The 27420-nt window shown below is 35.6% G+C and overlaps 1 protein-coding gene across 1 annotated transcript; it reads right to left on the bottom strand.

The window, feature by feature from the left end:
- Positions 1–15133: 15133 nt before the first annotated feature.
- Positions 15134–20637, bottom strand: LOC102803687 (alpha-N-acetylgalactosaminide alpha-2,6-sialyltransferase 1-like). Its single transcript, XM_085490852.1, has 8 exons — positions 20504–20637; positions 19513–19702; positions 18089–18263; positions 17349–17505; positions 17001–17109; positions 16384–16472; positions 15479–15618; positions 15134–15345 (listed from the first exon to the last, which is right to left on the bottom strand). Exons 1-8 carry the CDS (start codon positions 20635–20637, stop codon positions 15134–15136), a joined length of 1206 nt encoding a protein of 401 aa, XP_085346978.1.
- Positions 20638–27420: the final 6783 nt, after the last annotated feature.

Raw genomic sequence — 27420 nt, 5'->3', positions numbered from 1 at the left:
CAAAAACGAAATGTGGGTATGGCGACGAGAGCAATTATAATATAGAATTTATTAGAAATTTGTTTTGTTGATTTTTTGGTTATCTTTCAGTGTTTCAAAAATGCGTGCTTAACAACAAACGCACAGACCTATGAAATTGCTCAAACACTTGCACGGTAGAGATGCTGATAGTTCGGGTTTTACTCCTAAACCAATCGAAAGCAATGGTGACGGCTGCCAACTCAATTTCTCCAGCCTTCCGGTCGGGTTACCAATTAACAGTACAACAATCTTAGATTTCTGTCAAATATCAAGGCGTGGCTGAGTATCAACATGATAATTATTAACTAATATCCGCCATACGCCGCTAATGGATTGCGTAGTTACTAGGCTTTGAACCTGCGCTACAAAGTGCAAACAGTATAAAATAAGTGTTTATAATGCGACATAATAAACGCAAAAACATTGATTTTATAAGATCCTGTGAAAACCACATGCTTTAGTCGTCTTCCATATATCTATATCGGGTCATGTAATCTGTCTCGTTTTAAAAATTTGGAGCAGTCGATAGAGGGCGCAACTGAAAATTTAGGGACGGCAGAGAAGAGATATTTATAATGTGATCTTTAACAAACAATTAATTTCAATATCTCGCACAAATTAGCCAGCCTTGATATTTATAGTACTCAAGATATGAACCAGTTTTTAACAGAACTGTCACTGTCTCGGACCATAACCAATAGCAATTTTTTTGGAAAAGAGTCGTCACCTCTCTTCTTTTTCAAAGAACTGAAATGTAATTAGTACAACCAGTTAAACCAGGAGAACCGAAACTTAATTAGTCGCGGGGAATAAAATGATAAGCCCCATTATTCAGTCGAAAATATCCCAGAGTAGATACGCAGTAATGTATACGATACGATACGATACAATGTATTTCTGGACGACTACTGACACTTCCAGTAATAATATCATAATACATTGAATAAAGTGAATGAATAAATAAAACGCGTTTTGTACGTTCTAGAAGATGTAAAATAAATACGCACCAAGTTTCAGTGACGTACATTCATGTTGTGTAATAGAATGTCATTACCGCGTTTCTCATCTCTTACTTGTCTGACATGTAAATTATTTATCGCGGAGAAACATTAGTTTCCACTGGGCCGCAAAAACAAGTATTATGTAACTCCTGCCTTCAACTTGAAAGTTGAGCCACGTGAGCTTAAAGCGCGGTGGTCGTCGCGCAAGTGCGTGTTCGAATTTCATGCGTTGTATACGTCGCTATGAGTCCCATGTCGAGCAAGGACGCGGCACGACGACTGCCGCCCTTTAACATTTACAAGGGACGCCGAGAAATAGCGAAACACGAATCTAATATTCTAAAGAACGAACGAATTGAATGTCGGCTTCGGATTCGGAACATAGTGTATACAGACCACGCGCTACATGCTATGCGCCACTGAACCATCTAGAGATTCATGCCATATCTACCGGCCGAGAATAGAAGAAATTACTGAGATGGAGAAGATCGGCAAAAATACGCGCAACCAAACCGAGTTCCACAAATCAAAGAAGCGTAATACAGCAAAAAGCCATAATCAGATGAAGCCGGAATCTCGCCCAGATTCCGACAATGGCATGGAATATCCGGCAATTTATTATACACAACTAAATTCGTACAAAGCTTGGCTGGCAACACAATCCATGAAAAGTCACGGTTCAAGAAATTGCGAGAAGAGAAAGAAATGTACATGTTACTCATTTCCGAATTTTTATATAGAGCAACGTTGGCAAGAACGATGGATGATGCAGCATACAAAGAACGGAAATTACGCGTTAAAGAAGGGAGTTCTAAATAAAGGAGAGCCGCCGTCGTCCGAATATTACGTCGAGCGACGTTTGTATGGCAAGTGGTTAAAACAGCAGGCTAAATCGGAGAGTGAAACCATTGTATCATCTTCCGCCAATGTTGACAAGGTAGAAAACGAGCCCGATGCGTCCCACGAAGGAAACATTCAAATGGCTACAAATGAATCGAGTTGTTTATCGAAGCCCGAACCAGATAACGAAGAACAGAATAAGTCCCATGGGGGTCACGCGATTAGGAACCAGGTGAGTATACACGAGTTGTCAGACAAAAAACAGACTACCTGTCATTACAACATTTGTAGTAGGCATCTGCCAAGTGCTAAAACAAGACGTTATTTTACTGAAAACTGCACATTCAAGCATGCCACATGTATATTAAATATAATCAGATGTACGTTCTACGTTTCCACTAATGCCTACTACTGCCTGGCGCCGTGACACTAATTTAAGGAGGTTATTGGTGCATACGGGTGAAAGGGGAGACCCTGAGAAATATGGTTCTGTCCCGTGTAATCGTCCTAGGTGTAATACTTGTCCTTTTATTACAGACACTAATCGTATATTTGGTCCCAAGGGAGATGTTGAGGTCAAATATCCGTTCAGTTGTATCACTATGAATGTTGTATATTGCATTTCATGTATTAGATGCGGGAAACTTTATATTGGTTCTACAGTTCGTCGACTGGGTGATCGGTTTGCTGAGCATCTACGGCAAACTAGACAGAAAAATCGTTATTATCCGGTTTCACTTCATTTTAATTCTAGTGGACATAATATTACAGATATGTCTATTTCTGGTGTATGTGTTGTCAATGGCAACGAAAATCAGCTCAGGCGTGTCGAGGAGGAAACTATATTCCGCCTTGGAACTAAAGAACCCCATGGTATTAACAAACAGTTCAACTCATTTGTTGAGCTCACTACCTAAGGCGCGTTATTTGTTCTATTGTGGAATTTTTTGTGATTCTAACTTATAGTTCATGCGCGTTCTTACGTTCCTATGTTCTACCTGTACGTTATCACACTTGCTTCTATGCTATCGATAAAGAGCCATTGCTCGAAACGTCTAGCTATTTTTAATAGTTATTTAGGACTACGATTACCTTATATTATCTTCAATATATCATAATCAGATGTACACTGCTAATATACCTTTGATATTATACTAGCACTGTGAATTAACACCCTATTTGCAATAACGATTTATAATGAAAGAACATTGAACTTGAAGTTGTCGGGGAATGTGCAGAAAGACTAAAACCTCGTAAATTTACCAATTGTTATGCGTTGTTTACAAATGATTTCACAACAACTTCTAGATGGCGCCTATTTTATGAGCAATCACATTCACTATAACTTTTACACTGAAATTTGAGTGTCCGAAACAGGCACATCCAGGTCCCAATAGTACGATGTCTATCGAACCAGGCGGCAATTTTAGGTCACTTGGGAAAGATGCAGAAGCACGCGTGTCGTGCTCGCTCCCGGCGTTGTGACTGACCACCTGAATGTCGGCCAGAACATGTATATTACCATGTTGTACTTTGAATGATAAAACTATGGAGCATCTTACGACCAAAATTGAATTTCTACTACTACACAGAGAAATATAAAATATCCCGCTGTTTGTGGTCGTGAAATATACCCAATATACGAAATATGGCAGACCCCCGTTATTTTGTTCATCCCAGTTATCCCTGGGAAGGTAGAATCAATATGGTCAACAACAACACTTTGCTTCTCGCGTCATTTTTTTTTTTTTTTTGCAATTTCAAGTACCGGTAAAATGCGCCACATACGGAGGATGTTTTGTTGCTTCGAATCAACCTTTGATGAATTTATTCGAGCACAGTATACAGTTAAAACCAAGTCACCGCGTCCTATGTCGAGAAGACACATTTTTTGGGTCTAATGCTGAAATTTAAATACAGTATGCAGATTACTGTAGTCTAAGAATAAACGAAGAAGATTATGTTTCCAACAATTTACAAAGGAATTCATTGCTAGACCCTTGCCAAGTGAATGTGTTTTTCCTGCACACTAAATTAACATTCCTTAAAATGAAAACAATAATAACCATGACTGCCGATGTTACACTTTCTTATTTATCGCAACCTCTCGTGACAAAGCACTTCTGTGACTACTGGTGACACGTACACCCCACACGAAGGCCGTTCATAGCGTCGATATCGTTTTGTTCTGTTGTCGCACATTAACGAAGATTATGTTTTCGAGAGATTTCACTATATTCTAGATGACGAACGACTACACAACCAAGGGATTGGTCAGTTACTTCGACCTAGGGGGGGGGTCGGTGGATCAGTAGGGGGGTTACCCAGTTTTTGATTGTGCGGATAGGGGGGGTCACCCTGTTTTTGATATCATGTTTTCCAGAATTCACACACGCGCTCATGCATACATTTTTTTAAATGCTATTTCAGAACAAACGATAAAAAAGTTAATCGTACAAATGTGTTCTTATTACCTATATTGCCTATAAATTTGTTGATGCAAAAAATGTTATAGGCTAAATATTTTGAGGTTAAAGTTGCCAAATAACTAACAGATTATGCAATGCGGCTAGAACCCCAATTATACAGTTACGTTTTAAACACATCCCAAGTCCATGTGCTGCTGATATCAGATTATTTTATTTAAAGTCTGAAGTCACCATTGTATAAGATATTTACTGGATTTATCCAATTATAACAGGAGACGGAAAAACAACACCGTGATAACAATTAGTACAAAGAGCAGCGACAGTTTTTGTTCAGCAAATCAAAAAAGTTAAATTTGTGAAAATGCTGATATATAAATTAAAATAAATGATGAATAAATAAATAAATAAATAAATAAATAAATAGTTTTTTTGTTTTTTTAACTTTTAAATATGCATATTTTGCTCTGTAAAATACCAAAATCCAACTCAAATTTAAGCAAAAATCAAAGTTTCCTTTGTTTTCATAAGCACAGATTGTGCTTCGGGTGTAAAGCTTTCCTGGTCTATAAGATATGAAAGATATTTTAAATCCAGCTTATTTTTCAAAGAGTTCAAACCGCCTAGATTCAAATCCTCTTTTCCTATCTTATAAGGGTGTTTATCGAGTGAGTACTCCACAGCTTTGCTTTTATTTACTATCTTTAGCAGAATAGATTTCCCTCCTTCCTGCAGCCTTTTCTGTAATTATTTTTTGGCTTTATGCTTCCCCTCCCCTTCTAAGGTCTATTAAATGCAAACGCTAAAAATTATGTCAAAATTATGGCAAACCATGATATTTTCAATGCACATATAATACATTTTGTAATCATATCAGAGCCAAAACTGTTAATGTTTCTTTGTTTTTTTAGGGGGGTCAGCATGTTTTAAGGTTTAAAATATAATGTTGTGGGGGGGGGGGGGTCACCCACTTTTTGACTCCCATGTGCGAAGCACAAAATGGGAGTCTTTGCAGTTAGTGTGTCTGTATGTGTGTGTGTATGTGTGTATGTGTGTATGTGTGTATGTGTGTATGTGTGTGTGTGTGTATGTGTGTCCGACTGTTCCACTGCTATCTCAAGAACCATACATCGGTTTTTGATGAAACTTGGTGCATAGATGCTCTGGGCCAATGCGCAGATTTGATTAGGTTTTGGTAAAAATCCATGCTCGTTAATTACCTAATTTGCATGATAATTAGCTATTTTTTAGTGGTTCCATGACTGTTCCACTGATATCTAAACAACCACTCATTGGATTTTGATGAAACTTGGTACATAGATGCTCTGAACTAATGCTAGGTTTTGATTAGTTTTTGGTAATAATCCGTGGATACTAATTACCTAATTTGCATAATGATTAGTCAATTTTTGGTTTTTCCACTGATATCTCAAGTACTAATCATCACATTTCAATGAAACTTGGTACATAGATGTCATACGACACTGCACAGACCTGATAGTTTTTATGGTAATATCAGTACATATTAATTACCTAATTTGCATAATTAATTAATTTTCAGCATTTGATATAAGTAGTTAGCATTACATTTCAATGAAACTTGGTACTTACATACTCAAGGACTATGCAGAGATTGATTGTTTTCGATAAATATTTGTGCATATTAATCACCTAATTTGCATAATTAGTTAATTTTCAGCTTTTCCACGGGTATCTCAAGTACTAATCATCGCATTTCAATGAAACTTGGTACATAGATCCTTTAGGACTATGCAGAGACCTGATTAGTTTTAGGGTAAATAATTGTGCATATTAATTACCTAATTTGCATAATTAATTTTCAGCTTTTCTACTGATATCTAAAGTACTAATCATCACATTTCAATGAATCTAGAATTATGCAGACCCAATTAGTTTCCGGTAAATATTTGTGCATATTAATCACCTAATTTGCATAATTAACCAACTTTCACACTGATATCTCAGGTACTATACATCACATATCAATGAATGTACATGGATGCTGTAGGACAATAGACAGACCTGAATAATTGTGGGTTAAAATCTGTACATATTAATTACCTAATTTGCATAATTAACCAATTTTAAGCTTTCACACTGATATCTAAAGTACCGTAAAAACTCCAAAATTTCGACCGGTTTTAAATAATTGGTGTTAGATATGTGACGTGTTTTTAGAGTCAAAATTAAGGTGCATTTTCGGACGGTCGAATTTTTCAGAATAGAAATCAGCAAATGAAAAAATGGGGATGATAGACAGTGTGCTTCATTAGTTTAAAAAAAATGCAATGTCCGTCAATTGACGTAAACTTCCTCATGTTTCACGGTAAAAGCAAAGGTCGTGGCCGAGTTGTAACTCAAAATCTAAACAAAGTCATCAATCAGTGAGTATTATGACAAGCAAAACAAAACATCAAGACGCGGAGAAGAGGTCAGCACAAAACTAATAGGTCAAAAGACAAAGCTGTCTCGCACTACCTAGAAAAACTTGCGAATGTTCGAAGTACAGGTACCCATTGGACAAAAGATGCATGGAAGTTTAGCAAACTATCTCCCCGACCCAGTGCAATGTATCCGGTTAGAATCAAAGCTCACGTGTCCCTTATTTGGGGGACCAAATTCTGCCGTAAATTTGCCCTTGGATTAAAAAATAAAATGGGATTTAAGAAAATAAAATGGGACTTTTAAGGTGTATTTTGGCGTCATTTTTCGGACATTTCAATCAATCCTGCCGGCTAAAATAGAGTCTAAGTTTTACCGTAGTCATTGACGTTTGTCTATTCAAGAGTACACGTGTATGATTTTTATCGTGACTAGCGTGAGCGGGTAAGCTTCCTTTCGAGAATGAGCTGTTATCACTGTGAACAATGTTAAATTATTCTTCAGATGACCAGTTTATTTTTTAAAAACAACTAATTTTTTTATTTAAAAAAAATCATGCCGTTTTCGCATCAAAATCCAAGCCAAAACATCGTACTACAACACCAATCTCTTCCGCATTGCGTTCAATAACATTAACATATTTAAATAAGCTATGGTAATTTGAACACGTTGGCATCATCTAGCTTTTTGATTGGTTAATTAGCGATTTGACCTATTTGACCTAAGAGAACATGGCGGATATCCTACAGCATCAAACGTTTATACGAGACCGGAATCATTCGCTTACGATGAAACTAAGTTGACTTTTATTTGTATTTCATAACCATTCAACAAATTTATTTTGTGTACATTATTATAATCACTACTGAGTACAGTAATAATCAACAATTCAGAAACGCAGCATGCCGAGATTTTTGTGTTCGTTTTTATTTCAAACTTCGTTTATTTAGAATATATTTTCGTTACCAATAAAATAAAAATCTCTCAGTCAATCAGAAACCCGGATTCATGCCTTCGAGGAAGGTCCCGTTTGAACGCTCACATCGTTTTTTTTTCGTTTGTGGGAAAACTAAAACTGGTCGCAATTTTCGAATAAGAATGAGTCGGCAATTTTTAGTGGAATCGAAAATTTGGAGGTAAATAAAACACCGAAACCCGGTAAATAAATAGGCGATCGAATTTTTAGAGGGGTCGAGTTTTCACGGTACTAATTATTCCATTTCAATGAAACTTAGTATAAAGATGCTCTAGGACAATGTACAAACCTAATTAGTTTGGGGTAAAAATCTGTTCATATTAATTCCCTAATAAGCATAATAATTCATAATTTTTTGGTTCTAATCACATTTCAATTAAACTTGGAGACATAGATTTTCTGTTACATTGCGCAGACCTCATTAGTTTTACACTCAAATCTGGTCATATTAATTTTCTGATTTGCATAATTAGTTTTCAGCTAAGTAATTTCGAATTATATTTAATGTGTCTCCAATACTCTCAGCACATGGGAGTTCTTTCTAAGCTTTCTTTGATTTTTATTTGATAGGGGATGGGTCAACTGAGATTTACAGCTGGCAAAATGGAATCTGCCGCCCCCCCCCCTAGGCCGAAGTAACTGACAAATCCCTAAACACAGTTCATGATTTGAACGACATTTCCTGCACCCATATACGTCATTTTGACGTCATAGAAGCGCTCGATCCGCTACGAGAGGGCGCGATTTAGTGTACGGACATAATCAGTATACATACTCCAAGAACAACATTTTAGGTCATGGCAAATTATTAATAAATGAGTTCAACATGTATCAAACAACATTCTTAAACATTCATGTTTTCATCCATATTGTATCTTTTTATGTTAAAACAAAACTTGACTACAAGACGGACCTGATATTCAAATTCAATTTTAGGAACAAACAGCCATCGCTCCTGCCAATGTAACTTCCATCAGAACTAGCGTAGTGTGCAACACCGAAGACACCAATCATAGAAGCGATACACTGGGAGACACCACACAGCAACCTGTCGACTCTTCAATCAACGGTCTGTCAGAGAGTAGAACTATACTGCAATACAGTATACAACAACCTGTCAACACTTCAATCAACAATCTGTCAGAGAGTAGCATCACACTAGGATACAGTATACAACAACCTGTCAACACTTCAATCAACACTCTGCCAGAGAGTAGAAGTACACCAGAATACAGTATACAACAACCTGTCAACACTTTGATCAACACTCTGTCAGAGAGTATCAACACACTAGGATACAGTATACAACGACCTGTCAACACTTCAATCAACACTCTGTCAGAGAGTAGCATCACACTAGGATACAGTATACAACAACCTGTCAACACTTCAATCAACACTCTGCCAGAGAGTAGAAGTACACCAGAATACAGTATACAACAACCTGTCAACACTTTGATCAACACTCTGCCAGAGAGTAGAACTACACCAGAATACAGTATACAACAACCTGTCAACACTTCGATCAACACTCTGCCAGAGAGTAGAAGTACACCAGAATACAGTATACAACAACCTGTCAATACTTTGATCAACACTCTGCCAGAGAGTAGAACTACACCAGAATACAGTATACAACAACATGTCAACACTTCGATCAACACTCTGCCAGAGAGTAGAACTACACCAGAATACAGTATACAACAACCTGTCAACACTTCGATCAACAATCTGTTAGAGAGTAGCAACACACTAGGATACAGTATACAACAACCTGTCAACACTTCGATCAACACTCTGTCAGAGAGTAGAAGTACACCAGAATACAGTATACAACAACCTGTCAACACTTTGATTAACACTCTGCCAGAGAGTAGAACTACACCAGAATACAGTATACAACAACCTGTCAACACTTCGATCAACACTCTGCCAGAGAGTAGAACTACACCAGAATACAGTATACAACAACCTGTCAACACTTTGATCAACACTCTGCCAGAGAGTAGAACTACACCAGAATACAGTATACAACAACCTGTCAACACTTCGATCAACACTCTGCCAGAGAGTAGAACTACACCAGAATACAGTATACAACAACATGTCGGCACTTCGATCAACAATCTGCCACAGAGTGGAACCTCATTAGAAAACAGTTTACAACATATTGGCATTTCACTTAACACTCAATCTCAGAGCAGCAAACCTAGAGCCATACACCACAGCTACAAATACATGAGAAGTTTAGAACTCAGTCGTTTGTATAGACAGACAAGAAACCAGTCACAATAAAAATCATGCTTCCACACGAGAATGTGCTCATAACATTATGCAAGTATAAATATTATTCGTATAGTATAAATGAATGCATTGATGGAAAGTGGGTAAAGTTGCATGGAAAATCAGAAATGTTACTGAGAAAGTCAGTAAAATTGTTTAGAAAGTAGGTAAAGGTGATTGAAAAGTGAGAGAAGTTGCATGTAAACTGGCTGAAGTTATTTGGAAAGTGGATAAAGTTAAGATAAAGCTACATTGAAAATTATGAAAGTTGCATAGAAATTGTGTAAAAGAGAAAGAGAGAAAGGTCGCATTAAGTCTAAAATAGTTAGAGTCGGAAAGTTAGTCTTCAAAGTAAGGTATTTATATGGAAAGTGGGTAAAGTTGCAAGGAAAGTGGGTCTAATTGAATGGAAAATTGGTAAAACTGCTTGGAAAATCGGTAACGTTGCATGGATAGTGAGTAAAAATGCATGGAAAGTAGGTAAAGTGGGTAATGAGTAACTTGTCACATAGCAAATGAGTGAAGTTGGTTAGAAAAGAAATAACTTGTTTCAAAATTGGATAAATTAGCCTGGAAATAGGAAAAGATGCATTAAACGTGGGCGAAAATTTAGCGAAATTGCATAGAAAGTCGGTAAAGTTGAAGAGAGTAGCAACACACTGGGATATAATAAATAATATAATAATAATAATAAATACAAGTTTATATGATAGAGTGAATGAGTTTAAGGCAGGTATACTCAGATAGATGTTGGTGGATGAGTCCTATGCATCTGATATGCATGTATATGCTCTGGCATGTACTGATGATGTGTTTACTGAACTGAACTGAACTGAAGTGAATCATCGAAGATGACACCAATGTTGCGAGCTGCTTCAACCGGTTTAACGAGTGTTGGTGCAATGTTGATACCATGCAAGGGGTTTTGGAGAGAGGTGAAATTTTGATCAAATTAGCAATATCTCTGTTTTACCATCATTTAGCTGTAGTTTATTGTTAACCATCCAAGCCTTGATGTTGAATAGGCAACTTTAAATTTGGGATGTAGCAGCTGAAATGTTATCCTTGGTGAAAGAAAGGTAAAGTTGATTGTCATCAGAATATTGGTGAAAATGAAGATTGTGGTTACGAATAATTTGACCAAGTGATGAGATGTAGACTGAGAATAACCGGGGGCCGAGTACTGATCCTTGGGGGAACTCCATAACGAACGGTTGTTTCTTTAGATGAATGACCATTAATGACACATGACTGATGTCTGTAAATATAGTAAACAACTTGTTGACACTTCAACCGACAGTCTGCTAGAGAGTAGAGGCACACCAGAATACAGCAAACAACCTGTGGACACTTCAATCAAAACTCTGCTAGAGAGTAGAAGCACACTAGATTACAGTAAACAACCTGTGGACACTTCAATCAAAACTCTAAAACAAAATAGCAACACACTAGAATACACAATACGACAATCTGTCGGCATTTCACTTAACACTTAACCTTAGAGCAGCAAACATGGAGCCATACTACAGCTACAAATACATGGACAGTTTAGAGAATTTGCTTATAACATTGTGCAAAGTATAAATACTATTCGTATAGCATAAATGAATGCATTGAGTTGCCTGGGAAATTGGGAAATCTACAGAGAATGTCGGTAAAGCTGTATAGAAGGTGGGTAAAGTTGATTAAAAAGTGCGAGAAGTTACATGGAAGCTTGCTGAAGTGTAATGAAGCATGGAAGTGAATTGGGTGAAGTGGGAAACGTTGCATGGAAACCTAGGGAAAGATTGCATGAAAGTCGAAAAAGCTATACAGGAGGTTGAAAAGGTAGTCTGGAATGTTGGTCTAATTGCATGGATAGTGGGTAAAATTGCATGGGAAATCGGTAAAGTTGCATGTATAGTAAGTAACAATGCATAGAAAGTGGCCAAAGGTACATGGACAATGGATAATGGTACATGAGAGAGGGTAAGTTGAAGATGTTTGGGAAGTTTGTAAAGTTGCATGAAAAGCAGGTACAGTTGAATAGAAAGCCTGTAACATTGTCTGGAAAATGGGTTTAAGAAGCTAATTCTCTGCTGTGCAGAGGGAAAACAATTCTGACTAGCCAGTCATTAGACACTAGTATGGTGAGCAGTAGAGGCAATTAAATTTGCGATTTGTAACGAAGAAGAACCCTCCATGCATATACATGTTATCCATTTTAGCCTTCTTTGATGGCCCACAGGATCGTCTTTTAGCTATCGTCAACTACATCGAATATTATTTGAAGAAATACTCCTTAACTCATGAAGTCGTACACACTTTGGGCCTCACTGGTGTAGGACAGCGCCTTCTCGGCCAAGAAGAGTCCTAAAACATATTTGTGGTTACATGCATTATTGCTCGCATTGTTGTTACCCTCTCTGTATTGTACGTTCATTATTAGGTGTTCCTCGAACCACCAAATTTATGTAAAGGTGTGATGATATGTATTCAGTTGGTTCAGCCCTCAAATAGTTGCGCCATGAGGCTGTAAGTTTATGGAACTTATCATAAGGTCAAAGGGTCGGGTCAAATATTAACAAACACAAAAAACCTAATAATAATCAATATTTCTACAATCTCTTGTGCGGGTTCTTAAGCAGTTTAAAGTTACATTTGTGTAACACAGGGATAATTAAGACTGATATAATTAAATACAATTATATAAATGGAGAACAAAAACACAAATTTGTTTTGGTATGGTTACTCATCTCCAGCAATATCGCTCACTCCAGCAACAGTAAACGTGGCTTAGTAAGAGATGAAGCTGATAAAATGCACTACACACACCACAGCAAGGTTGATATCGATGAGACACGAGAGAGAGAGATGTATTTATTTATATGTATTTATAACATATCACATAAATACAATATATGTATTTATTAACAAGCAGGTATAACAACTGAATAAACCTAGAACTAGCTAGTGTGAGTGTCGTATTAGAACAAAACAGCAAGCAGTTGGTCACCCGTGTGAATGACGTATAACCCTCGACTAAAGTTCACTCGTTGGAGTGTCCACTTTCGCAACTTTATCACAAGGTTTGCCTTCCCCTTTCTCTTCAGACTTTAATGTTAAACGCCAGATTCGTTTATGGTATTGGGTGGATCAGCTCACAAGATGTTGGGGTCGCTCAAATCATGACCCCCACCCCTTCAGTCAAGATCTTGAGTAGGAACATGCTTTACTGATGTTCCACATAATGGTACTTTATGTTCACCACAACCATATCAACATTCTACAAAACTGTAGTGACTTTCCAAGCAACATTCCACTAAACTTCACTGACATTCCACGTAACTGATTTTCAATGCACTCTTACCGATCTCCAACTCAAATTTACCGACTTTTCCTGTTATTGTGCTAACTTCCATATAGCTTTAACAATTTTACTGACTTTCTATGTAACTGTTTAGATTCTCCGCATAACTAACATAATATCAAATACAAATAACATAATATCAAATACAAATAACATAATATCAAATACAAATAACATAATATCAAATACAAATAACATAATATCAAATACAAATAACATAATATCAAATACAAATAACATAATATCAAATACAAATAACATAATATCAAATACAAATAACATAATATCAAATACAAATAACATAATATCAAATACAAATAACATAATATCAAATACAAATAACATAATATCAAATACAAATAACATAATATCAAATACAAATAACATAATATCAAATACAAATAACATAATATCAAATACAAATAACATAATATCAAATACAAATAACATAATATCAAATACAAATAACATAATATCAAATACAAATAACATAATATCAAATACAATTCTCCATATGACTTCACTTTCCCAGTTTTCAGCTCCTTTGATTTTTCATCCAACACTTTCCACGTAATCTTAACAATTTCTTACATACTGTCATCTACTTTATACGTAAATGTCAACGCAATTTAATTTTACAGACTTTCTAAATATATTTACCATTTTTCCACGTAATGTTGCCGGAAAAAAATTGTGAATTTGAAAAGCCAGTAATGTGACCAAATAGAAAAATAGTGACTGATTGGGGGGTAAAAAAAAGGTATACTGCCGTCGTATTTTTTCATATATCATACATACATTTAACTGTATCAATACATACAATGAGCTATTGATGAGATACAGTCATTTACACAAGACAATAACAATATGGTAACATGCAAATTAAATTATAGTCACGTGAGCTAGTTATAGAAGTTAATATAGCCTAAACATTTCTCGGATTTCATGAAACTGATAAAATTGTACTTGCATATGCAAAATAAAAATATATACATTTCATTTATTCTCAAGTTGACATCTTACAAGAAAATATTGTTAATACATCATTGTATTTCTATCATTATAGTTGTCATGGAAATAATGCAATAACAACAAATTGTACCAGCAACATTGAAGCTCTCTGTATTTAGCTTATAGATAATTACGTGATATACATTCTGCTTGCATTTAGGTATTTTTTTTTTGATTGGCTGAAATTAAAATTCATGAGCAATGAAAACAAAACGTGCGAAAATGCTTTCCGAAAGCCAACGTTATACTTCTAAATTGACTGATATTATCGCCCGATGTTCTTTATGACTCGTTTTCGATCAAAGTTCCATTCTTGGAGAATGCAGAGGTGCGTCGCTGGAAACTGCCACAGAGATAAGTTACCTAATTCGTATGCATTTAAAGAAATCCCAGTGTGTGTTCATGCACAGTTTGAAATTTCACTTTGATGATGCGATAACTTGTAATATCATTGCCCAGTTTCTCTTCAGTATTATTACACAATTATTGCTATGCAATTGTATTCGTTATACGAGACTATTATGTGGCATATTTGACAGTCTGTATTTGCATGGATGTAAAACGTGTTCAATTCCGATCGTTTTGATAGGTTGAATTTATTTTGTATCTTAAATGATAAGATTTATCGAATCAAATTAATCTGTTCATATATAATATGATGCCTGATCAGACTTTTTAAACAAAATTGACCGTGTCGCATTTTGTCGCAATTATTGAATAGTGTTCTTAAAGTGAAGATTCGCTTTTTCTCACAGAGAGTTGTATATATTTTGCCACAAGAGATCTGTATTGTCAGTCATATAATCACTTTGTGCATACTAAATTAACTTTCTGGTTGATAAAAACTAAGCACTCCATAATCTTGCAGTTTACTCCATACTTCCCATTCGTTGAGAAAATTGTGATTTGTTCTTGAGACATATTTGCCTACGTCAGCACTGTCGTAATAATGTAGAGAAGAGTTACCATGACGACCGAAACCGTATACTTTTACCTGGTCACACATGTGCATTGCGGCAATTATGATAATCGCACCTGACAAAAAAAAACGAAAAATATTTTAGAAAATACATTAAGATCGCTCAGAAACATCTCTTCGGCGGCTAAATGAAAGCGAAGCAGGTTAAAACATTGTTCCGTGAAGAAATAACTTGGCATGCACTATTACCTGTTGACGGATAACCAGTTCTGCTATTCAAAAAGTTAACTTGGAAATGTCTGATTATATCTGGATGAATGATACGTACATTCTGAGGTTGTATAAAACTCCCATTGTTCGAATATCTTCTTGGACCACCTCTAAGTGATCTGGTAAATAATCATGATATTATTACTGTTTAAAATGAATAATAATGTAACCACCATCACAGGTATTCAATCATACTACACACTGCATGTACTATAATTAATTGGCTTAATTGTAATGAGTGTACACACATTTAAAGTAAGTAAAGAAAATTAAGAAGATTTTACATTGTTAGCAATTTATCCACTCCAAATAGACATACGCAAACATTAGTTGTAAACTTCTTGTCAATTGCTATCAACAGTTCAGCAGCCTAGGAAAAATAATCGTTCCCAGATTTAATCATGTATTACCTCGTTCTTTTGCAATTAGTGTTAAATGGAACGACTTCCGAATTTATGAATAATAAGTTTTCATGTCAGGATTTTCGTGGTATTGAGATTTTTAAGAAGGTTTCAATTCTTGAAAATTGGCAACCCATATGCCAAATCTTATACAACAAACATGGTTCGCAAATGAATGAGAATATATATGAAAAAAAGTCTGAAGAAAACGAACAGGAAAATAAAGAATACAATCTGAATGATAACATAATGATCTGATCCTCTCCTAAGCATAATAAGGTAATACGGTAAATACAACTGTGAGAATCAGTCTACCAGTATTTTGGGAATAATGCACCCAATACTGCTATGTGCACAAATCACTAACCGATATACCACCCAATTCTCATCAATTACATGTGTGTGTTTATCATTAAGTAACTGGATGACTTGAAACACTTCTGAATCAGTAATTCAGTAATTTAAAAATAGAAAGGTTCTTACTCTGCCATAGTGGGTATGCTTCCATTCACAAACATCTCTAGCCACGACACCATATAATTTGTAAATAATGGCTCCAATAAATATGCATTCTGGAATAAAGAAGTGTTAAACAAATAAATATTTATCTTCTATGTCACGAATTAGCGAATTTGTTGTTCCTTAAGTGCGTACTTGATACAAAATCATTCATAAATATAAACAAAATAGTATACACTAAAACTAAAGGATTATGGATAAATGTTTGTATAGCATTTGCAAACTAATAGATTCAGAACCTGCTGTCGGTGTCAATCACTTTTGTTTTGAATTTCGACGATGCACGTTGACATATGATTGGGTTATCGTAAATACATGTATAGATGAATAGACATGTTAGGATTTTCTTCGTTTATAAACTTGCACGCTCTGGTGTAACAACGTTTCAATTTCGGGAGAGGGGGGTATTGTTTGCTACGTAAACATCCGATAGCTAAACAGAACGCCGGGAACCGGGGGGGGGGGCAGCGGACAAATTACGCGAATTGGAAATTTACCCCCTCCCCATTTCTCACACGAATACCGGCTAATGACACTATAAAACGAAACTTGTCTATTGAAGACTATGCTAGGATTTTTACCTCTATGTCTTCTATATCACTCATCATTATTGATTCAGGGTAAGCAGTATAGAATGTGGTTTTGGTTCCGACATCGTCTTCGTATCCTTTGAGATGTGCGCGATTTGTCCTGTTTACATGAATCATTAATTGGTTACATGATTGTTTCTTATAAGAATGTCCCAAAAATGTACGTATAATTGCTTACTGCACATAGTCATTCGTCAACTTTCTAATTACATTTGGCAAAACTGTAAGCCAAACATTTTTTCCCAGTTGCATTAACATATTTCACAATATATGAACAGTATAACAGTCAATGTCTTTAAAATTTACTCCATCGTAAATATAAGTTTCTTTGAGTCATACCTGAACACAACATCATAGCTATCGATTTCTCTTCCTTGTTTTGATCCTTTTAAAACACCACCTGTTCCCACAACGGCACACTTGATACACGTTCCAGGTGATCGTGTTAGGACTGGGGTTGATGTATAATTATCGTTATTCACCAAATGAATTAGTCCTGCATAAACATGCATTATTACACTGTGAATTCTCATATAAACATAAGATAAACAAATCAACCAATGCATATTCATACAAAAAGTCATAATATAAATATTTGCGACATTTACAATGTTCGACTGATTTGGTAGTGTTATTGCAAGGATTTTGACGTGTTTTTGTCTTGTGATGTAAATATTGTCATTTTTAAAATGATAAGGTTTTTAACAATGTATATAAGTGGTATTGTAAAATAATGTTGCTTAAAAAGGGCAATGTAGTTTTAATTAATGCAGCTGCATAAGGCGGCATAGATACATTGCTATGAGGTTATTACGAGGATACCTCAAAGTATGCACGAAAACAGTACAGCGGGAGTGCGACCATGTACTGTCTATTATTATACATCTTTTCCTTCCAATGATACATCATGGGAATGCCGAAATCCAAAATGTTTAAAACAGAATCAGTGAACTTCTTTGTTTGTTTGGCTATTCCTCTGTACTATACTATATGTTTGAATCTTTCAATTGTCACTACAGTAAATGAATTACATTATTCTATGTCACAGTAAAATGTTGAGATAATCCTGTTAACCGTACCTCTCCTCTCGATCTTCCTGTACCCAATTGGCGGGATAAGACACTTACAAAGCTTTGAGAATTCCGCCCAACTATTGATGTCTTCTTTTTCTATCAATAACTTCATATTTGGTATGAATCGTTTGTTAAACCACGAATTAGAGACTGGCGAATTACGGAAACTACTCATACACGTCTGTGAACATACAAGAAATTGGGAAGATATTTAAAGTCCTACTCCGCAATCTCTGGGGTTGCACTTGTCTGTACGCCATAGGAAATATAACTAGAATGACCCACTCATTGCTTACTATATACACAAACGTTACCAAATGTATTAATTTTGTGCTAATATGTTATGTATACCATTTCAAATGATTGACAGTCACTTTAAAAACCTTTAGGCGAATTGTGCTTGAAGCTTGTTCAACTACTATACTAACTTCAAAATTGCTTACAATTAAAAAATAATTTTTCAGTTTTTCTCATTATCAAATAGATCCATTACTATTGAGTGCGATTTGCATACTGGAGTCTGCTCGACGTATTTGTACATCGGTCCTACGATTAGAACCCTTTTGATCGTAGATACGACAAATGTAATTGGTATTGATTAATACATGGTATTAATTTAATAATAAAAGTAATAAAAAATGATGACATGTATAAAATAGAACAATGTAAATATATATCCATATTTAACACTGAAATTACACTTGAAAACAGCCTGTCCCATCATAAAGGGTTGCCGGATGTTTGGTGTAGCATTACGAAAATTTATCCAGCTACCTGTAACTTAAAATGAACATGTTATAAAATGTTCTGTTTCAAACTATACTACTAGTTACTACTACTAATACCATTCAAAATATATATCTGCAAATAACTAATTTAAATAAATTTGATGGCATCTTTGTTCTTTGGATTTTAGTGTAACACAGGGGTACATCTTGCATAAATTTCACAAGAGGTACGACTAACTAAGATGCATATTTGTCATTTTACCTTATTACTATGCAGATAGACTATATATGGACACATGACCTCATTAATATGCATAACTATAATACCTCCGAAATATTACAGAAACATGTGTAATCAATGATATAATAAAAACATTTACTAATGTATAAGATTACCATATATGGTAATGTGACTTTATTATTATGTATAACTGTAATGCAAAACTATATGCAGAACTATATGCAAAAGTCTAATAAACGCCAGACACTATATGGTTGCGAAATGACAGGTAAAACTAACATTTACATAACAACGTGCAACAGGATATTCAAACTCCTGCTGCCCTTAATGCCTTTGTTTTAAACCTCGAAAGTTGTGGCTTTATCCATATATTTATAATTATTGAATAAATTAATTATTGATCGAAATCTTTGATTGTCCTCATGCATCAATAGTAAGAAATGACATAATTCCATAATTACCGAGCTCTCCGTGTTGGTTACAGCATATGGTCGTTCCCATGCCAACTTTACAAGATCCTTTGAGCAAGCAGCACTATAATTACTAAATTCAAGAGGTCCATCCACTCCGAGTATGTTCCTCATGTAAACTTCATCACTTGATATTGTTGACACGGGCACGGGAACCGTTATATCCATCAAATTGAATTTCCTTAACAACATAAGAATATTTATAACAAATAACACACATATATGTGTGTGTTTGTACATGATAAATAGTTGGGTCAGTTGGGTAGTTAGTTAATAGTTAATAGTTGAGTACATGGTGAGTGTTTCAGAAGATTTGATCAAGACTTGTATGTTCCTCTGATACAAAATATTAGAAGAAAATATGGTAAAATAAATAAAAATTTGCACAGTTTGGTTGGCAAGAATTGTGAACTTTGAAGGGTTAAAAGGTAAGTCTGTTTAGAACAGTGTTTTCTAGCAACATGGAATTATTATGACCATGAATATTTCACTTCACCGGCAGAAAATGCAATAATAATCAAAATAGCACAATTTAACCCAAAATTACGAAAATTTTAAAAATTACTATATAACTACGTATTACTATCTCTGTTATTGGAACAACTCGTGGGATAATATTATCTTGCTGGGCCAATCAGAAATTATATTATCTCCCTTGTTGTTGGAACTCCTCAGGGATAATATTATCTCCCTTGTTGTTGGAACCACTCAAGGATAATAGCCATTGTTTTCAGTTTATTTACACTTAAAAACTATATTTAAAAACCAAATTGGAGAAATTATATTTACTAAAGAACATGAAAGCTTAGTTGTCTTAGAAACGGTTTTTTGTGTGTGTTATTGTGATAACAAATTATGACATTGTTCTTTTCTCTGATTGATGTACCTTGAAATGGTTTTCCTGAAGAAGCAAACAATATTTCATACGCAATGTTTGGAAAGTTATCTCCTAATCAATTTGTATTATATGATGAATACTCACAGCGCTGTATCAGGTTCGTTGACGACAATGTTTGGAGCAAGCTGCAGAAAGATGAATAAAGCTGTAGCAAAAGTAAATCCGATGATGAATCCGAAGTAGTGTCCAATGTTTCTGATTACCCAAGATGTTTTCATTATGCAACACCTCCCGCTAGAGTTAAGAGAAAGAAATGATAAACAGGACTACAACATCCTTGCGTAAAGTCAATATGTTTGATAAATTTGCAGTATAACACTTTGTGGGATAACAACAGTTCCACATTTAGAACGGAATTGTAAGCTAATGTAGAACTTCTTGTAAACACGGATTATAATATTCGATAAATTCAGATTGTAGATAAAAATATTAAATATTAAACTGAAAACAAATACAGCGTTAAGATAAGTAAACAGCAATGGTAGAAATAGAAGACAAACATCTCAGTACATACATCAATACGTATCAATACATTCATGGGGTGACCTCGATCCATATCTCAATGAATGCATCGAAATGATCAGAGGACTTCGAGGCAGAGAGCCAAGTGATGCTTACACCTTGGGAATACAGTCAACGTATTCACCGTTGAGATTACATTTACCACAGGATGTAGTTTAGTTTTTTGTGATTACTGAGAGGAGGAACTGCGGCAATTGAGTTTTATATCCACGTGTAACAGATCTAGTACGATTTCCTTGGTAGTGTACTGATATAGTTCAAGATTACTTAGTATTTGTCCAAACTATGCCTTGTAATGGGGTGGGACGCATAGCTGAGCTTGAACGAGAATATATGAAATAATTTCGCTTTCAGGTTAGGATGCACGTTTCCAGTCTTTTATTGACTTATACAACCAGAGAAGTGGTAGTAAAACTTGGGGTCTCAAAAACTTAGCAGTTGTGTTGTCCCGAGTCTCCTACTAAAGGTGTTTTTATTTCATCCAGCTTTTACCCAGTCAGTCAATGAGTTTGTCCAGGGAGATCCTGGGTTACAGGAAGATCACTGGTTAATGTTACAGGATTCCTTGCAACCAACTCTCCCGAAAGGCGGGATGTCCACAGTCTCCGTCTGTACAGTTCCCACAATACTGATACAGTGGCTAAGTCCATTTATAGTTTATAACGTTTATTAAAAGCAGCTTTGGTATGTATGGGGTTTCCACAGCCATCGTGGTACTAGTGGTCGTGGTCCTTAGCTAGTGTATGAGTAGACAATTCCTTGATAGTTCCTCCTTCCTAACGTTTAGGATTCCGAGTTGGTCCATATGAGTCATTCATGTCCTAAACAACTGCTCCAGCTTTAAAACTACGATAAAGACTTTCCGATTTCAACATTTTGAAATTTATTCGTTTTTAGGAAGGAAAAAAAGAAACGAAGAAAAATGATTTTAACAAGATAATTCAGAAATTTATATTAAGAATAATTCATAACGAAATGTATTTCTTGTGCACCTATAAATAATTGTCACCGATTACACAAGAATATTACAGAAAATGTTTCTATGTTCTCTATATTTTTGCTTTTTATTTGTCTTGAATTATGACTGAAAGAAGCTGAATGAAATTACAAACTAAGTAGTGTGTCCAACAACTCATGTATAAACAATAACTTTAATAAATAATTTTTTACTGTATTTTTCTGCATAAAAACTAAACAATTTCACAATGTCGAAAACGAAAGGTCTTTATCGCAGTGTTGCTTTTAAAGGGACCCCCCCCCCCACCATTGACTGGCTTACATGTTCACCAACATCAATCAATATCCCCTAATGCACGACAGTACTGCGACATTACAGAAACTCACACTACTGCATACTTTGACATACACAGTGTGTCCATGACCACAAGATCGCTATCTCACAGTCTGGTTTCCTAACATAAGAATACATACTCCTTCTATCACAGTGCATATTCTGTTTCGTTATCAACTATGATTAAATAAATCAGTTGGATAAAGAAACAAAAGTAGAAGATAGATGAAATACAAACAGAAGATAATCAGTTTTTAAGGGGCACGCAGATCTCACCCCTCCATACAAAATTTAGTGCCGCCGCCTCTGCATGACACGATTAGCTTATCTCAAAACAATGGTTTTACATTGTCTCAGCGCAGTTCTGTCTGCCATATGACGCCAATCTCTCAGGCAGAGTTCTATTTCTAGAAATATAAATAGATAGATAGATAATTTATTTGACACAATACTTTGTATCTACAATACATTGTCCATGGTCAACAACAAAGAAACAAGTTTTAGAAATAATTTAAAATGGAATGAATAAACTTGGCAAGGCTATTGGCAATAAAGCTATCTTTTGTTCCAAGCAATTGCCCAATACCTTGGCTTGAGAGCTCGCTATTAGTGGAGTCATGACAGAGAATTTATTTATTAAAAACAGCGCGAGCTTTGGAAATGTCACTGTTGTTACAAGTGAAAATAACATGAACTTCATCACCAATAGCCTGCTTGTCACAAAGTGTACAAAGTCTTTCCTCTGGAGGTATTCCTTTAAAACGCAGCCTTTCAATTGGTAATGAATGGGCAGAAATTCTAAACTTAGTAAAGCTGATTGTGTGTTATAAATTCATACGTATGTTTGAATTTATTGTAGGTCCGTAATTTATTATTTTCAGGTTTATTAATAGTTGGCAACCAGACTTTGTTTTGGTAAATCTGTTTTATAATAGTTTTGAATTCCTTTGAGTCAGTTGAATCATCACTAATTTTTGTTATATTTATTAATTTGGTAATAAATGACGACCATGTATTACCACTCATATTGTTGTCTACAGTGAATGCACAGTGCAGTAGGTGATTTTTTCCCAATTGATTTTATCCTTTCATAATAATCGAACATTTGGGTACATATGTCAATAACAATTGGGTAGCTACCAAGTTCAGCTCTAGTAGCCAGGTTGCTTGCTTTTTTATTGACACCCAAAATTTGTTTGCAAAATCTGATGTGGAGTTGTTCAAAATTGGTCTTATCATTGAAATGTTTTTCAGTGAAACTTCAAGTTCAGGATTACCATTGGAATTGCCATTTAGACTCTGAACAAACTGTTTCACTTCAGAATCGGACTCTATATGGTGATCTAACCGCAAGGAACTCTGGGAAGGAGAATGATATGACGCCTTACTAGCCGATTTTTGGCTAAAATAGCGCTCCGCCGCCTCTTTACACTAGTGTTTATACACGGAACAATTTAAGTTGCTTTTTAATCACACATTTAAGTGAAATTTGTTCAGTGAGTAAAATATTAATGTCATACATACTAGTAATTTAATCACATAATAACATTGGTGTTTTATGCTCGAAATTTTCTGCGTAGTTTAAGATTTCAACTAGCTTGAAATAGAACATCTTTGAATGCAATAAAATCATGCGTAGAACGCCTTTCGAATCAGGAACCAGCAGCATTTTCACCGCCTGGTAACCATCACGGTGAAAACAAAGGCCGAAAACTATCAGAAAATGCTACTTTGGAATAGTTGTTCCCGTGAATAGTGTAAAACGATTACCCTTGCATGTGCAACATATATAAATTTGGTTGTTCAGAATTACTTCAAAGTTGAGTTTGTGTTTTCTCGAATTTAGCTATTTTCACCGGCTCTTCGACCGGCGTTCCACAGCAGCTCGGGCAGAGTCCATAGAAATACATGGTACAGTGGTGCGCGTTTTAGCAATTTCACCGTGATAGTTACCAGACGGTGAAAACGTCTCGATGCTCGCCCTGAGAATCAAGTATTTTCATGTATTTGGGTTATAACGGTGTAAGCACATTATTATACAACACTGTTGATTATATGGTTTTATGACACAAAACTTGAAGTGCTGCAATGGCGACAACATGGCACGCGAATCTTTCACGGCCCATAGACATAGAACACGTGCAGCATTGGCGACTGAGATTCGAAATGGTGAAGAATTATAATAAATTCAGAAGCCAACTTCTACGACATGATTGAACTGATAGTGATCACTCACCTGTAAGATGTCATGCCAGTTTTTAAGGATTGCAGAAGGTCAGCAATAGTCTACTGCTTTGACTCGCTGCACAAACTGTTCCAAGCCCGATAGACGTATACTTTTTGGGTCGACACACTTAGTATTCACTTAAAATTGTATGCATAAAAAAATAGTTGAATCCATAGTGGAATAACATACTATAGTTACACTCTGAAACACACTGGAAAATATGACTGCGTGTCTTTAGTATGTCACGTTCGTAAATGATTTACTTTGCATGAATAGGTAATGTTGACACAGCGAAGTGTGGGAGTACATAATGACATCGCGGTATCTTGTAGCTCGAAATAGTAATAATAACAATAATTGTAATAACACATGACGAGATCCAATGCAGTGTTAGTGTCTCATAAATTCACTCCATACAATTGCCGCTTCTCTTTCTTTTTGACAAGACTACACTACTTATTGTGTGTTCTGTGTCAGTGTGAATTGTCAGCTGCGTCAGTGATAACAAAATTGGACATATGATATACTACAACTGTTTGTTCAACATTCAACAACTACATTACTCGATATATTATATATGAAGGTGACATGTCTCATTCTGGGTATTATAACCTTCAGTTCCATTTACTTGTATTTGTTCTTATTTGAGTATTACGCTCAGCGCAACAAAGGCATTCCGTCAGCTTTATCAATATTTATAAATTCCAATGGCAGTTAATTACAACCAACGAGCACAGTGTACAACATGATTTGAAAACGTTCCAATGTTATTCAATCGGCCAATTGAAACCCCTTGTTTTATTTGGAATAGTGAAATATATAAATATTTATAAATGAAGGAAATGCAATCAAATACAGTAATGACAGATAGCTAAATGCTTACGTCGTATTGGCTGGGAAGTTTGAAAACATATCTAGTACCTAATGAATAAACTCAACACAACGAGAAAAAACAAACGCGTTGTAAAAATTAAATTAAACTCGTTGTACAGAGAAAGGTAATATTGTTACAGTGAGAAAAACATACCAGTTAGAGCCAGAGAAAACTCCATAAGACGTGATTTGAAGAAATTGTATGTTACGGCATTAATATGCATTGACTGGCAATATAAGAAACCGCAGAACCTGTTTCTGCATCGTATGCCTTGAATGTGAGACTAAATCACTAAATCAGACCAATTACTTCAATATTACACTTTTCCACCCTAAATATACCTAAAATAAAACGCAAATTATTGTTGGAAAGATTAATGTCACAACCCACTCATCTAAAAATATATGATTATATGATTGATTGTTTATTAGTTGGGAGATAACACAATTGCAGAGAGGACGAACGGGTCATGTCATCAATCATACCAACCTGGTACACAATCATGTATAAGGCTTTAATTCTCATATGAAACGTATTTTGTATTTTATGCAAAATATCGATGGATTTTCCACTCACACACAAATTTGATTAACTTCTACGTTTCATGGAGTAAATGTCTAAGAAAATGTGCTATGACTTGGCGGTTCATTGTGATAAATGTTCAAATAAAATTATAAACCCAACCTGCCAATATTTGTTGCTGTAATTTTGTTTTCAAAACCTAACTAATGGTCAATCGCTAAAGACCAACTGATTTGGAATAAGTTCTTGGACAATATTTAATTAACTAACCATAATTAGCTGAGCATAAATACATGACTGGAGTGAAAGATAAATAACCCCGATCCAAAGCTAATAAATCAACCGATCCCAAAATAGCCTATTAATTATGTATGTAGTGATGTCATAGATTCAAATTGCGAATATGCATCTAGTCACTGTGAGGGCGCATTCGCTACACGCTATTTCGAGCTGTGTTCCCGGGACCGTGGTTTGTAGCCCAGCTGGGGCGAATCTCGCTTGTGTATTTATATAATGTATTCTATTTTTGTCAAAGCTTGTCAAAGTTTCAGACAAAGTGGTATATATTCTTTGTGCCAAACACTTCGTTGCTATTTTGTAATTCACATATAGTACTGTTATCGGACAAATCTCCGCTAACCCCATCACATCTTTGGATGGATATATAAATTTTAGGTTTGTTTTAATATCAAACGCTCGGATTAAGTTCAACACCGGCCAAATCTAATTCAGTGTACCTGCTGCATGACGCAGTGATTAAAGGGTGGTGGTCGTCGCGCCGCGCATGTGCGACTTCTTTGTTGACAAACATTGATTTTCCCACAATCCAATGTGCTTTTCTAATGGAAATCGCGAGAACGGGTTTGATCTAGACGCAAAGTGCACTCACTAATTACCACGGGTGACTCCTTTGATACCTTCCAATCACTAAAGTAATTACATAAATAAAGCTTAGTGGCATCTCGGTTTGTAGTCGTTGGTCTGCAAAACAATCAAAGCCGCCATCTTTGTGCTTATGAGTCCCATATCTTGCACATACCGCCCTTTAATGAAGATTTTCTGTCTTTATTATGTCGTTCGCCGTGCACGCGAATGTAGTAGGAATCAATGGAATTTGCTGCCAGTAGCCCAGGACCCCAGTCTTATCAGACAGACACGATGCGAAAATGGATATCGCATTTAGGCAATAGGGAATAAGCCGGTTGAGGTACTGTATACCGTAGCTCATTCCGGGACATAGGTTACGTAATCATGTGTCAGAAAGCTTCAAGGTTATAAATGAGTGCTGTTTTACCAAGAAATATTATTCGATTTGCCTTGATAATGATGATAAAAGGTAAATGGATTCCATAACATATACTTTCTGTATAGCGCATTGAGGTACTAGTATATTATTTTGCCCTTGTCCATCTGGGAATAGACTGTTGAATAAAATCAACGAACTGGTCAACATGTGAGCATGAGCGATCCAAGAAGGGGTACTGTTTAGTACTATTTTGCATTATTACTGGTAGTATTAACAGGCAGTGAATTCCCTACCAATCTTACCTCTTCACGCTTGCTTA

Source organism: Saccoglossus kowalevskii, chromosome 16, assembly GCF_978046115.1.
Source record: "Saccoglossus kowalevskii chromosome 16, keSacKowa6.1, whole genome shotgun sequence".
Lineage (NCBI taxonomy): Eukaryota > Metazoa > Hemichordata > Enteropneusta > Harrimaniidae > Saccoglossus > Saccoglossus kowalevskii.
Note: the sequence above shows the minus strand (reverse complement) of the source record. Positions and strands in the feature narration are given on the sequence as shown.